This window comes from Sander lucioperca, chromosome 23, assembly GCF_008315115.2.
Source record: "Sander lucioperca isolate FBNREF2018 chromosome 23, SLUC_FBN_1.2, whole genome shotgun sequence".
NCBI classification, from domain to species: domain Eukaryota; kingdom Metazoa; phylum Chordata; class Actinopteri; order Perciformes; family Percidae; genus Sander; species Sander lucioperca.
In genome coordinates this window covers 18,266,125-18,281,406 of record NC_050195.1, presented here as the reverse complement: position 1 = coordinate 18,281,406, position 15,282 = coordinate 18,266,125, and the positions used below count along the sequence as shown (strand labels likewise).

Below are 15,282 nucleotides of genomic sequence, written 5' to 3'. Positions count from 1 at the left end.
GATCGTATTCCGAACGAGCCGCCATTATGGTCTGGGTTTGAAATTCGGGAGAAGCCAGACCCACGTGACGCGTTCGTCCAATAAGCTGCCGGTTAAAATTTTTTGGGCGACAATACAGATTAGTGCCGCTTGCTGTTACGGAGATGTATTACGTCAACGTACATACCCTCAAGTCGGCGTCATTTCGGTGTGTTCGAGGCACTTTTTTGAGCAACTCGGGGAGGCAGTCAGCCCGACTGCCTTTTCTGCTGATGGTCGGCCGTCAGGTTGGTGTGTCAGAGCCTTAAGTTACATGACTTAAACTTAGGTTTTGGCCGGGGATGCCTGAAAAATTCTTTTTTTTCACCTTGCCTTTAGAGCTTCCGTATCAGCATAATTATTTTAGACCAGTCAGGGATTTACCAAAATACAGTGCATCCTGTATTGTACCCATAGAAATAAAATGAATAGAAAGGCCATTTCCATTCAAATCAGCCTAACAGAACTGTCATTGCAGTTGGTCTGCAGACCCGTTGCAGCTGGGTCTAACGTTAGCTGTCCGCTGACCCACTGCTGCTGGATCTAACGTTAGCGGTCCGCTGACCCACTGCTGCTGGGTCTAATGTTAGCTGTCCGCTGACCCACTGTTGCTGGGTCTAACGTTATCGGTCCACTGACCCGTTGCCGCTGGGTCTAACGTTAGCTGTCCGCTGACCCACTGTTGCTGGGTCTAACGTTAGCGGTCCACTGACCCGTTGCCGCTGGGTCTAATGTTAGCTGTCCGCTGACCCACTGTTGCTGGGTCTAACGTTAGCGGTCCACTGACCCGTTGCCGCTGGGTCTAATGTTAGCTGTCCGCTGACCCACTGTTGCTGGGTCTAACGTTAGCTGTCCGCTGACCCACTGTTGCTGGGTCTAACGTTAGCGGTCCACTGACCCACTGCTGCTGGGTCTAACGTTAGCTGTCCGCTGACCCACTGTTGCTGGGTCTAACGTTAGCGGTCCACTGACCCGTTGCAGCTGGGTCTAACGTTAGCTGTCCGCTGACCCACTGCTGCTGGATCTAACGTTAGCGGTCCGCTGACCCACTGCTGCTGGGTCTAACGTTAGCGGTCCGCTGACCCACTGCTGCTGGGTCTAACGTTAGCTGTCCGCTGACCCACTGCTGCTGGATCTAACGTTAGCGGTCCGCTGACCCACTGCTGCTGGGTCTAACGTTAGCGGTCCGCTGACCCACTGTTGCTGGGTCTAACGTTAGCTGTCCGCTGACCCACTGTTGCTGGGTCTAACGTTAGCTGTCCGCTGACCCACTGCTGCTGGGTCTAATGTTAGCGGTCTGCTGACCCACTGTTGCTGGGTCTAACGTTAGCGGTCCGCTGACCCACTGCTGCTGGGTCTAACGTTAGCTGTCCGCTGACCCGTTGCCGCTGGGTCTAACGTTAGCGGTCAGCTGACCCGTTGCCGCTGGGTCTAACGTTAGCGGTCCACTGACCCACTGCCGCTGGGTCTAACTGTCTCTCCTCCTCACTCCCTTTAGCTCCGAGAACGTCTCTCGAGCTTCTCTGGGCTGCTCTCCTCCCAGCGAGCTGCGACACAGTTTACGGCCCCAATGACGCAGTACTGTCAACATGACAACTAACAACAATCGCCATTTTGTTGTGCCAATCAAATGACCACGCCAAACAGTTTAATGGACTTTCTATCCAGTTGATTTCTATGATTGTACCTCTCTCAGGGGAGAGACCACGATGAGCTCCAGCACTGACATGTTGTCGGCCCATGAGTCTATCTCCGTCAGGTCGTACAGCACTGAGGTCAGGGGGCCCATACTCCACTGGACCACACGCCTTTTATTAACCAGGTGCTGAAACACCTGAAATAGACAGAAGGAAGCACATCAGTGAGGATCGGATTAGTAGACAATAAACGTGACATTTCTTAAGAGCAGTTATTGAAAGGGACACAAATGATTCAGCCAAAACTGTACTTGTAGAGCATATGTGTAGTTGTGGAACGCTGGCAAGGCTGTTTTACTGGATTCACTTTAAACATCGCGCAGTTCAGACCGAAGATTCCCAACGAGACAAAACCGTTTTAGAACGCTGCAGAGAAAAGTTTCAGCGCTTTGAACCGGCCCGTCTCAGCTTGACTCACACCAGCTGATGGTGTCACTGCGACTCAGCTGGTGGAGTCTCCAGAGGCTGGTTTTAGAACGTAAGAGACGTCTCTTGTTTCAACAGCCAATAGAGAAGTCAGCTGGTGGAGTCTCCGAGCTAGAGAGTGACTGAAGAGAGGGAGCGCCTAGAACAAAGCCGTGAATCAGAGAAATGATACGTGTTTTTCGCCGATTCATCACTAGAAATGTAACTGTAGCAAGCTTCTCACTATCACTAACGTTATCCACATTCATATTTACAAATGATATATCCAGCTACAAAAAGCCTAAAAGTCGGAAGTTAGGACGGAAGTACGAAGAGTTGTTGCTATGGAGATGATACACCGTCTCATCTCGTTGATGTGAGCTGGCAGCTTTCAGAACGCTGCAGACCGACGCGTTGCAAATAGCTGCAAGTTTCAACTCGTCTTCATCACAAATCTTTGGTCTGAACTGGACTTTATAGAGATGAAGCTGAACTGAGAACAAGCTAACTAGCCAGCCAGCCAGCCACTACATTAGTAAAAATTAACAATTTTATGTTTTGTTCACACAGCTCTCTCAGATGACTGACGGCTCATCTCAACCAGTGTAGCATGAAGGCACGCTGGGTGGAATTAGCAAGCTAGCTAACTAACTATCCAACAAGCTACCATACAAGCTAAGTAACGTTTTAACTGCTAACCTAGCGGACTCGTGTAAAAGTGCATAATCTTTTGTCATGACTAATTTATTAATGACTCAGCATCATCTGTAATAAAGAACAGAATCATGTTATCCGATGTTTAAAGTGATTAAAACAGCCTTGCCAGCCTGCTTACTAACGCGATTCAAACAAACTTTGTTCTCTTCCATGAGTCTACCGGACTTCTGTACGTAGGTACCGTTAACGTAAAGGGAGAAACCCAAGCAGTGGACCAAACCACTGTGAGGCAAGGGAAGGGGGACTCAAAATGTTTCTAAACCTAAAACAAATTTTTTATCACCCTGTTTGCATTTTTTATAGTTTTACAGTTTACACAATTATTTAAATATATATTATGTACAATACACAGCAACCACACGGCGATTTCTGCCTATGCTCACCACAGTGTTTCCTTTTTTGGCAGCCAGTTTAAAAGTTGTAAGGCCTCGGTTGTTGGGCATCATGTCGAGGGGCACCAGCTGGTCCAGCTCGGCATCGCGTGCCATAATCAGGTCAAGAGCCTGGCACGCACTCGTCCTGTTGGGCTGCAGAACCAAAATGTGAAGCACTGTGTTACCTAGGCAGAAAAACAAGGGAATACAAAAAAAGACAAGAAGAGAGAAAAGAAGGCCATTAATAATCAAAAGACTGTACATCCGTTCTAACTTCTAACTTTCAGCTTTTTTTGTAGCTGGATTTCATTTGTTGTGTCTAAATCTGAACGTTGATAACGTTAGTGACAGTGAGATACTTGCTAAAGCGGCATTTCTAGTGAAGAAACGGCAAAAACAACGATTTATTTCTCTTATTCACTGCTCTGTTTTAACGCTGTTCGCTCTCTTCAGTCACTCTCTAGGTTGCTTGACCATATGCTGTGCTTGCGGGCGCTCGTTGAGCCTCTGGGCTGTCAGATCATATATATATACATATATACATATATGTACCCTCGTCTTGAACTAGCCAGACCTTCCTCCACAGCGCTGCAGAGGAAGGTCTGGCTAGTTCACACAGCATTCATGGATGGGAGAAAAACTGGCAAAAACATTAAAAAAAATAAACAATACTTTGGCGGCCCCCCTGCAATGACTCTGAGGACAAGAAGATGAAGATCACTACTCTATAACTAGTCTCGTCCCTGTGGCTAGTCCACACAGCATTCCTGCATGGGAGAAAAACATGCTCTGGTTTACTGGCATTTCTTTAAACCAATCACAATCATCTTGGGCGGTGCTAAGCTCCGGACGGAGCCACGGTGTCTCTGCTAAATAGCCTCGGGAAGGAACTTGTTTTGGTGGAACATGTTTACGTTCAAAAGTAGTTTTAATTTAATTTAATAATTTATACTGTTTATTGTTCCCCAGTGGGGAAATTACAATTTACACTCTGTTTGTTAGAAATCACTACACACAGGCCTGAAATACACACACATGCTCAGGACTTATTCATGCACAAATGGAGAGATGTCAGAGTGAGTGGGCTGCCAGTGCTGGACCAGCGCCCTGAGCGGTTGGGGGGGGGGTACAGTGCCTTGCTCAAGAGCACCTGGCAGTGCCCAGGAGTTGAACTGGCATCTCTCCAGCTACCAATCCACATTCTGTACTTTGGTCCGTACTGGGACTTGAACAGCAACCCTCCGGTTCCCAACCCAAGTCCCTACGGACTGAGCTACTGCCACCCCCAAGGTGTCGACAGTGTGTGTTAGTCGGGCAACAGAAAACTCAGATTGGACAGATAGTCTAGCTAGCTGTCTGGATTTACCCTGCAGAGATCTGAGGAGCAGTTAACCATAGTCTGAGTTTTCCAAATGACTCCTCTGTCTCAGACTAATGTCCAATAATCTGTGAATGAAATCCTGAGAGTCTTGCTAGAGTCGGGGGATGTCCCGTCGTCTCCATCGTTTGGTGTAAGGTCAAAAAACTCAGTCCCAGTCAGTCTTTCTCCAGTCTGGACATTCAAACAAAATCAAACATGTTTGATATCATCCTAAGTTTGAAGTCTTGGTAGTGAAGTTAAATCACGTGAACATTGTCAACAACCAATGGATGCTCTCCCTCCAGCACCAAACAGGAAGCAGCAAACGGCTAGAGCCAGTGGTGTTTATGGTTGCTATGGCGCCATGCTAAGCTAGAAGCTAAGGAGGGAAAGTTGCTGGTTTTCAACCCTTCTGAAGAAAAGTCATCCAGCGGGAGTTTTACCGGCGGATAAACACAGACCTCCGGGTACTGGAGACATTCATCTGCATGTACGGCAGAACAGAATATTAGTCGGGGTTACTCCTACATACCACGGTCATCCTGGACCATGGTGCATTAGTCGGGGTTACCCTACATACCACGGTCATCCTGGACCCTGGTGCATTAGTCGGGGTTACCCTACATACCGCGGTCATCCTGGACCCTGGTGCATTAGTCGGGGTTACCCTACATACCGCGGTCATCCTGGTGCATTAGTCGGGGTTACCCCTACATACAACGATCACCCTGGACCCTGGTGCATTAGTCAGGGTTACCCCTACATACCACGGTCATCCTGGACCCTGGTGCTGGCTCCTGCGTCGATCAACATGGAGATAATGTCCTTGTTCCCAGCACATGCAGCAAAAGACAGGATGTGCTCACCTGTTGACCAAATGTACATTTTGAAAAACACCATCTGTTTATGTATCACTTCGCACACAGAGACACACACACACACACAGAGACACACACACACACACAGAGACACACACACACAGAGACACGCGCACACACACACACACACACACACACACAGAAACGTACATTTTTGCATACACATTCATTAGGAGCAACTTGGGGTTCATTGTGGCTACACTCTAAGAAATATCTGATAGTATGTCAAACATTGTTTGCTTTTTTCCAGTGTTTTCAGAAACTAACTGAGCCGTTTTGAATGAAAGAATTTGAAATAACAGAAAACGTTCTGCGTTTTAACTGTATCATACACACATCATTATCTGTTTCTTAATTACTTATTAAGTTACTAATTAAGTCCTGGTAACGAGCTGCTGGAACAGACTTATTTCTCAGAGTGTACAGCCTTTACAAAGAGCGTTGGGACTTACCGTAGTATACGAGTCCTCCTCTCCTCTTCCTGAAGAACAGACCGGTGACTCGCGGTGTAGCCACGTCAGCCCCGCGACCGATCAGATGACGAACCAGGTTGATGTTCTGCGTCACCACGGCGATGTGGAGAGGAGTGACACCTGAGACAGCGTAAATCAACTCGGTTTCATTTCCCCTGTTGTGTAAGTGAGGCTCACATTTATCCCATGTGTGTCCACACTGAGACCAATAGCTAAAAATCTATAGTTTTAAAGGGGTCAGCCCTATGTTCGCACAGCCCTATGGTCCCACAGCCCAATGGTCCCACAGCCCTATGTTCCCACAGCCCTATGGTCCCACAGCCCTATGGTCCCACAGCCATATGTTCCCACAGCCATATGTTCCCACAGCCCTATGTTCCCACAGCCCTATGGTCCCACAGCCCTATGGTCCCACAGCCCAATGGTCCCACAGCCATATGTTCCCACAGCCCTATGTTCCCACAGCCATATGTTCCCACAGCCCTATGTTCCCACAGCCATATGTTCCCACAGCCCTATGTTCCCACAGCCCCATGTTCCCACAGCCCTATGGTTCCACAGCCATATGTTCCCACAGCCCCATGTTCCCACAGCCCCATGTTCCCACAGCCCTATGTTCCCATAGCCGTATGTTCCCAGGGTTAGGGTTAGTTAGGGGTTAGGGTTAGTTACCAGATTTAGCTAAAAGCTACATTCCATCTGTAGTCCATTGCTACTGGATAATAAGTTGGGTGTAATTGGCTACCAAATTGGGAGAAAGGGGAATAAAATTTGATACAAATGCATGAAAAAGTTAGTGTGGGAACACAGGGCCTACTTTTGGAAAAAAAACTCTTAGAAATGTGGGAACTGTGGGAACATAGGGCCTAATTTTGAAAAAAATCTTAGAAATGTGGGAACATAGGCATGCTCCCGTTTTAAAAACGTTGTAGGGGGAGCTCTATATAGAAACCTGTAGGGGGAGCTCAATATAGAAACCTGTAGGGGGGCTCTATATAGAAACCTGTAGGGGGAGCTCAATATAGAAACCTGTAGGGGGGGCTCTATATAGAAACATGTAGGGGGAGCTCAATATAGAAACCTGTAGGGGGGGCTCTATAGAGAAACATGTAGGGGGAGCTCTATAGAGAAACCTGTAGGGGGGGCTCTATAGAGAAACCTGTAGGGGGGGGTTCTATAGAGAAACCTGTAGGGGGGCTCTATAGAGAAACCTGTAGGGGGCTCTGTAGAGAAACCTGTAGGGAGCTCTATAGAGAAACCTGTAGGGGGACTCTATAGAGAAACCTGTAGGGGGGCTCTATAGAGAAACCTGTAGGGGGACTCTATAGAGAAACCTGTAGGGGGGCTCTATAGAGAAACCTGTAGGGGGGGGCTCTATAGAGAAACCTGTAGGGGGGGCTCTATAGAGAAACCTGTAGGAAGCAAAAAGCCAGAAAACAGCGAAGAAATTGCCAAAACTGCATAGCGCCCCTTTAAGTTCGTCAAGTACGTTTTATGCATGTTTACTGTATGTCTGTTGTGTGTTTAAGGGCGATGCGTCGCCACTTTTGTTGTCCCGACTGCCCAAGACAAATTTCTCCCCCAGGAGACAATAAAGGCTTATCTTATCTTATCTTGTCTTAAGTTATCTTGTCTTATCTTGTCTTAAGTTATCTTATCTTAAGTTATCTTGTCTTGTCTTATCTTGTCTTGTCTTATCTTATCTTGTCTTGTCTTAAGTTATCTTGTCTTGTCTTGTCTTAAGTTATCTTGTCTTGTCTTAAGTTATCTTGTCTTGAGTTATCTTATCTTGTCTTGTCTTATCTTATCTTGTCTTATCTTGTCTTAAGTTATCTTGTCTTGTCTTAAGTTATCTTGTCTTGTCTTGTCTTGTCTTATCTTATCTTGTCTTAAGTTATCTTGTCTTGTCTTGTCTTAAGTTATCTTGTCTTGTCTTGTCTTGAGTTATCTTATCTTGTCTTAAGTTATCTTGTCTTGTCTTAAGTTATCTTGTCTTGTCTTGTCTTGTCTTATCTTGTCTTAAGTTATCTTGTCTTGTCTTAAGTTATCTTGTCTTGTCTTGTCTTAAGTTATCTTGTCTTGTCTTAAGTTATCTTGTCTTGTCTTAAGTTATCTTGTCTTGAGTTATCTTGTCTTGTCTTGTCTTAAGTTATCTTGTCTTGTCTTAAGTTATCTTGTCTTGTCTTAAGTTATCTTGTCTTGAGTTATCTTGTCTTGTCTTGTCTTAAGTTATCTTGTCTTGAGTTATCTTGTCTTGTCTTATCTTATCTTGTCTTGTCTTAAGTTATCTTGTCTTATCTTATCTTGTCTTGTCTTGTCTTGTCTTAAGTTATCTTGTCTTGTCTTATCTTATCTTGTCTTGTCTTGTCTTATCTTATCTTGTCTTATCTTAAGTTATCTTGTCTTGTCTTATCTTAAGTTATCTTGTCTTGTCTTATCTTAAGTTATCTTGTCTTGTCTTGTCTTAAGTTATCTTGTCTTGTCTTGTCTTGTCTTAAGTTATCTTGTCTTGTCTTAAGTTATCTTGTCTTGTCTTATCTTGTCTTAAGTTATCTTGTCTTGTCTTAAGTTATCTTGTCTTGTCTTAAGTTATCTTGTCTTGTCTTAAGTTACCTTGTCTTGAGTTATCTTATCTTGTCTTGTCTTAAGTTATCTTGTCTTGTCTTAAGTTATCTTGTCTTGTCTTGTCTTAAGTTATCTTGTCTTGTCTTGTCTTAAGTTATCTTGTCTTGTCTTAAGTTATCTTGTCTTGTCTTGTCTTAAGTTATCTTGTCTTGTCTTAAGTTATCTTGTCTTGTCTTGTCTTAAGTTATCTTGTCTTGTCTTAAGTTATCTTGTCTTGTCTTGTCTTAAGTTATCTTGTCTTGTCTTAAGTTATCTTGTCTTGTCTTGTCTTAAGTTATCTTGTCTTGTCTTAAGTTATCTTGTCTTGTCTTAAGTTATCTTGTCTTGAGTTATCTTGTCTTGTCTTAAGTTATCTTGTCTTGTCTTAAGTTATCTTGTCTTGTCTTAAGTTATCTTGTCTTGTCTTAAGTTATCTTGTCTTGAGTTATCTTGTCTTGTCTTATCTTGTCTTGTCTTAAGTTATCTTGTCTTGTCTTATCTTATCTTGTCTTGTCTTATCTTATCTTGTCTTATCTTAAGTTATCTTGTCTTGTCTTATCTTAAGTTATCTTGTCTTGTCTTGTCTTGTCTTAAGTTATCTTGTCTTGTCTTGTCTTAAGTTATCTTGTCTTGTCTTAAGTTATCTTGTCTTGTCTTGTCTTGTCTTAAGTTATCTTGTCTTGTCTTAAGTTACCTTGTCTTGAGTTATCTTATCTTGTCTTGTCTTAAGTTATCTTGTCTTGTCTTAAGTTATCTTGTCTTGTCTTGTCTTAAGTTATCTTGTCTTGTCTTGTCTTAAGTTATCTTGTCTTGTCTTAAGTTATCTTGTCTTAAGTTATCTTGTCTTGTCTTGTCTTGTCTTAAAGCAGCCATATTATGCTCATTTTCAGGTTCATAATTGTATTTTAAGGTTGTACCAGAATAGGTTTACATGGTTTAATTTTCTAAAAACACCATATTGTTGTTGTACTGCACCGCTCTCTCTCACTGCTGCAGATCCTCTTTTCAGCTGGTCTCTGTTTTAGCTACAGAGTGAGACCTCTTTTCTTCTTCTTCTTCTGTACTATCTTTGATTGCACTGCACATGCCCAGTAGCTCAGATGTAGCTCATGTCAGCTAGCTAGCTCCATAGACAGTAAAAGAAAGGCTGTTTCTACAACTTTGGCCAGTTACAAGGCAGGATTAGCTGGGAGACTTCTAAATGAGGGCGCACATGGAAGTAGTTCTTTTGTAGATTATGGTGAACTGGTGTGTGTTGTAGCAGTGCTTTGCTACTGAGAACGAGGTAGCATCCTAGCGTTAGCATGCTAGCGTTAGCATGCTAGCGTTAGCATTAGCGTTAGCATGCTAACGCTACGAGCTAATGGTTGCGTTAGCCTGCTCGTTTCGGTTTGTGACGTCACAAGCCGTGCCGATTTAGACCAGCTCACCCAGAGACTGAAGGCAGGACACATTCAGAAACCGTATCTCACTCTAAACACCATGGATGGATTTTTTTCAAAGTTTGTATGTGTGTGGAAGCACCAGAGACACAACATAACACCCCAAATCCCAGAAAAAGTGATTTTTTCATAATATGGGCACTTTAAGTTATCTTGTCTTAAGTTATCTTGTCTTGTCTTGTCTAAAGTTTACATGTGAACCCCGTGTGTGTATGTGCGTGTTGCTGTGTCTGTGAGTTCCTGAGTGTCCACCTTGGAAGATCTCGGCGGTCATGGGCTCGTTGATGAGATCGGGAGCTGCGTCCATCAGAGCCACGGCGGCGTCCAGGTTGTCGGCCATGACGGCGACATGAAGCGCCGTCTCGCCGAGAGCCCCTGAAGGAGAGGTAGGAGTGGGGGTTTGGGGAACGATTCACTTATGTATCTGTTGCTACGGTAACGCCCACAGCGAGCACATCATCATCATCTGTTTCCAGGGTAACAGAGCGAAAACCGAAAAAGCAGAAAATACATCTTATGTTCTTCTTTACAAAGTAAATAAATGTCAGACTGACTGACTGACATGTGACGTCATTCTTCTTAGAAAACTATGAGTTTGTAGAAATGTCTCATGAATATTATAATACTATTGGATCTCAGTAAATCAGCAAACAAACAAACACATCCAATCAGCGCCCGTGTATCGGGAACGACTGGCGTGTTTTTGGGTCTAAATTAATTCACAGAATTCTAAACAAACTTTGTCTGGTTAAAGTTGGATTCTGAACAAATAAAACAGCAAAACCATTGGAAAAAGCTCCACATTTTTTTTGAAAAAAAATCGACAAAAACAATGAAACATTTGACAAAAACGGCCCCAAAAAAAATCTTCAAAAACTGCGAAAGAAGCGACAACAACTACCCCAGGGCAGAGTGAGCTTTACTATTAAAGGAGACATTTTGGCCCCAAAAATAAAATAAAAAAATCTGTTTGGAGCCACAAAACATATTTGAGCTTTGTACAGATATCCAAAATGTCTCTCTGTCTCTCATCCCCGAAATTGCAGTTGGCTTGTTCCGGAAATGTCTTTTTTGTTATTTGCTAAATGTTTCGCCTCAAAACCCCAAAAAATCCCCAAAAATTGACAAAAACGTAGAAAAGAATTGACAAAAACGTTATAAAAATTGACAAAAACATGGAAAAAAGCTACAAAAACGCAGAAATAAACGACAAAAACATTGAAAAAAGTTTTCATTTTAAATTTGGACCCAGAAAAAACAAAAGTTGCCTGTTGGACATAAACATCGAAAAAAGTTAGAAAAAAATTGGAAAAAATCGTCAAAAACATCGAAACAAATTGACAAAATGTATAAAGAAGTGGAAAAAAAAAAAGTATGAATTTTAAATCTGGACCCAGAAAAACCCAAAGCTGCGTGTTGGTCGACTGAAGACGCCACGAGGCCTAAAATGTCGATTTGGAAAGTTGAGACCTTTTCAGACTCGGCTGGTAAACAGGTTTGATTATTGGGTTGTAAATGTTGTTGCCATAGTGACAGGAATACCAGAAGTCCTAGTTTACCTCTCTCGAAGATATTAGTGGACGGACAACTCAGCAGTTTGTGGATGGAGGCCACGCTGTTCTTGTTGGCCGCGTAGAGGAGAGAGTTGTCATTAATGCTGCAGGGCACAAGATACACACACACACACACACACACACACACACACACACACACACACGGGTTAACACACACACACACACACACACACACACACACACAGAGACACACACACACAGAGAGACACACACACACACACACACACACACACACACACACAGACACACACACACACGGGTTAACACAAACACACACACACTCACACACACACACACACACACACACACACACACACACACACACACACAGAGTTAACACACACACACACACACACACAGACACACACACAGACACACACAGAGACACACACACACACACACACAGAGACACACACACACACACACACACACATACACACACACACACACACAGAGACACACACACACACACACACACACACACACACAGGTTAACACACACACACACACACAGAGACACACACGGGTTAACACACACACACACACACACACACACAAACACACACACAGACACACACACACACACACACACACACACACACACGGGTTAACACACACACACACCACACACACACACACACACACACACACACACGGGTTAACACACGAGGCACACACACACACACACACACACACACACACACAAACACGTATACAGTACACACATATACACACACACACACACACACACACACACACACACGCACGCACAGAAACACACACACACACACACACACACGCACGCACAGAAACACACACACATACATACACACACACACAGACCACAGACAGACACACACACACACACACGCACACACACGCACAGAAACACACACACACACAGACATACACATACATACATACAGACACACACACACACACACACACACACACATACATACATACAGACACACACACACACACACACACACAGAGAGACACACACACACACACACACACACACACACACACACACACAGAGACACACACACACACACACACACACACACACACAGAGAGACACACACACACACACACACAGTGTTTACCATTTGGTGTGGAGCAGAAAGGACTCATCCAACATCTGGTTCCATCCTTTCTTGTTTTGGAGGCGGAACCTCAGCTGGCTCCACCAATGGTTGAGCTCGCTGGGAGCAGATCTGGTCAGAGCCGGAGACATGGACACGGGACGCTCGACTGGAAGAAAGACACGTTCATTCAGAGACATCCCAGTGACGCAACGTGTCCAGTCAGACCGGCTTCTTTTAGGCCTTAAAGGGGAACTACTACTACTACTACTACTACTACTACTACTACTACTACTACTACCCTGGACTCTGTCTCCATGTCTGAGTGTCTGATGGAACAACAATCTCTGAAACTGGTCCAGTATTAAACAAGAAACCAGCTACAATGTAAGTTAATACAGCAATTGTCCAGCTTGTGTTTATGTTCACTAAAGTCTTGAAATTGAACATTTTAAACGATCGAATTAAGTTTGGTCACTACCGGAAATGGTATATTTGAATCAAAGGGCGCCAGGAAGTGTGGGTGGCACTCCTGATGCAGACTGATCTCATGAAGTGGCGTATGTATGACACGCCAATTGGTATGCCATTATTGGCGTGTTCTCAAGACGCATACTCGCTTTTTAGCGTGTTTATCAACGCCGTTTGGCCTCCATCGACTTACATTACCTTGCGATTGTGTGCAAATTGACGCCGTAGCGAGTAGTATGAAAGGCCGAAAATCCACGAGGTTGGTCGGAAAAAGAAAGTGGCGTGTATGTTTACGTCCGCTGTATGCGGCGTAGACATACACGCGGATAGCTCAAAATGCGTACAGATAACACGCCACTTGGCTTAAGAAATTGGGCGTGTATGTTTTACGCGAAGCCACGCTGTCACGTTGAAGATCTTGATAATGTAGCATTAGCTGTTGCTGTGCTGTTTGGACTAACGTACGCCCTGGACTACAGCTGCCCCGCTGGCCTTCGTTATACCTTTTGAGGTAATCCAAAAGAGTTTCATTGACCTCTCCAACAAAGCGCTCGCTCTAAAAAACAGGCTCTTCCAGTGAAAGGGTCAGAGAGACAGCTGTCCCTAAAGGCATTGTTGGTATGGTTTATTTTACTTATTTATTTAACCTTTATTTAACCAGGTAGACCGTTGAGAACAGGTTCTCATTTGCAACGACGACCTGGCCAAGAAATGTATAGTCACGCAAGACAACATACAGATCACATTCATTACAATACAGGACTACAGAATACAACAGGCTACATGAAGTGCAGATTAAGTAGGCATTATAAAGCTGGCGCAAAGTGAGGTGTAATTAAGTCGGAGCATATGCGAAAGAGACAAGGTAATAACACGATATACATGAATGGACAGTCTATAACACTGCTGGGATGTAGTGAAGAGTCAATATACAGTTAGTGCAAGTCGTGGTCTAGGTGGTAATGTAGGTCAGGAGTATAATATATAGTATAATATATAGTATATTATACTATTGGGGGTAGTCTGGTTCGTCTGAATTAACTAGACAGGATTTGCATGAAATAACTTTTTGCAAACAAAGTCAAAGTTTGCTCTCTAGAAAACAGGCTCTTTTAGTTAGTAGTGTGTGTGTGTCACTGTGTGTGTGTGTGTGTGTGTGTGACTGTGTGTGTCTGTGTGTCTGTGTGTGACTGTGTGTGTGTGTGTGAGTGTGTGTGTGCGTGTGTGTGTCTGTGTGTTGTGCAAAGTTGCAGGTCGACGGAAAGACAACACAAGGGTTAAACAAGACAAGAAAATCTGAATACTCAATACTATCGAATCCCAGTGAATTAAAATCACAATACACATCCTATCAGCGTCTCAGGATTAAAGAATATATCGGAGCAGTTTACAAAGTAAAGAACAATAAAACAAATGAACATAGAAAGAAAGAACGTGTCTCAGTCTTACCTTTAAAGAATGAAAAGTGCTGCTCCTTAACTTGTTGAAATCCTCCGGCCCAATTCTCTGCCAGAGCTGCAGACCACACCTATGAAATGTCCCGGGGCAGAAGTGGCATCCCTGTTATATACGAGCCCAGCAAGGAGGGAGGAGACATGGGAAGGACCCAGCAAGGAGGGAGGAGACATGGGAAGGACCCAGCAAGGAGCTGGACTTGTAGCCGTTATATTGTCGGCTAGTTTACTTTAGAATCAAATATCAGATTTTATAAACTACATGTGTTTTGTTGGCAGGAATCTTAATGTGTAAAGTAACTAGTAACTAAAGCTGTAACAGATGAATGTAGTGGAGTAAAAAGTACAATATTTCTCTCTGAAATGTAGCGGAGTAGAAGTAGAAAGTGGCATGGTACAGAGCTCTGAGAGTAAGATCCTTTTTTTAAACATCTGCAAAAATTGCGTTCGCTAAGCCCACCAGACTCCATGTAAATAATCAGTGATTTTAGCATCGTTAAAACACACTTCATTCAAAGTGGACAGAAACTAAATAAAACTATGAAAAGCCGTTTTGGGTCGTCTTTCCACTTTTCCAACCATCAAAATCTAGTTCTGGTTGAAATAAACACATAGTTTACCGATTTACATGTGGCAATATGTTGGCTCTATACACGCTAAAACTATAGGTTTTTTTTTTTTACATGGAGTCTGGTGGGTTTAGCGCCAGCGACCTCAGAGTAAAGTA

General features: G+C 43.8%; 1 protein-coding gene across 1 annotated transcript in view; it reads right to left on the bottom strand.

Annotated features, from left to right (window-relative positions):
* Positions 1 to 14,737, bottom strand: part of LOC116050030 (transient receptor potential cation channel subfamily V member 5-like) — a 29,906-nt gene extending 15,169 nt beyond the window's left edge. The window contains exons 1-8 of the mRNA XM_031300091.2: positions 14,551 to 14,737; positions 12,652 to 12,799; positions 11,528 to 11,625; positions 10,221 to 10,343; positions 5,902 to 6,042; positions 5,339 to 5,437; positions 3,221 to 3,396; positions 1,706 to 1,852 (exon numbers count right to left, since the gene is read on the bottom strand). Of these exons, the coding sequence (XP_031155951.1) occupies positions 1,706 to 1,852; positions 3,221 to 3,396; positions 5,339 to 5,437; positions 5,902 to 6,042; positions 10,221 to 10,343; positions 11,528 to 11,625; positions 12,652 to 12,782 (915 nt within the window). The 5' untranslated portion in view covers positions 12,783 to 12,799; positions 14,551 to 14,737. The remainder of the gene's footprint in view (positions 1 to 1,705; positions 1,853 to 3,220; positions 3,397 to 5,338; positions 5,438 to 5,901; positions 6,043 to 10,220; positions 10,344 to 11,527; positions 11,626 to 12,651; positions 12,800 to 14,550) is intronic.
* Between the last annotated feature and the right edge of the window lie 545 nt (positions 14,738 to 15,282).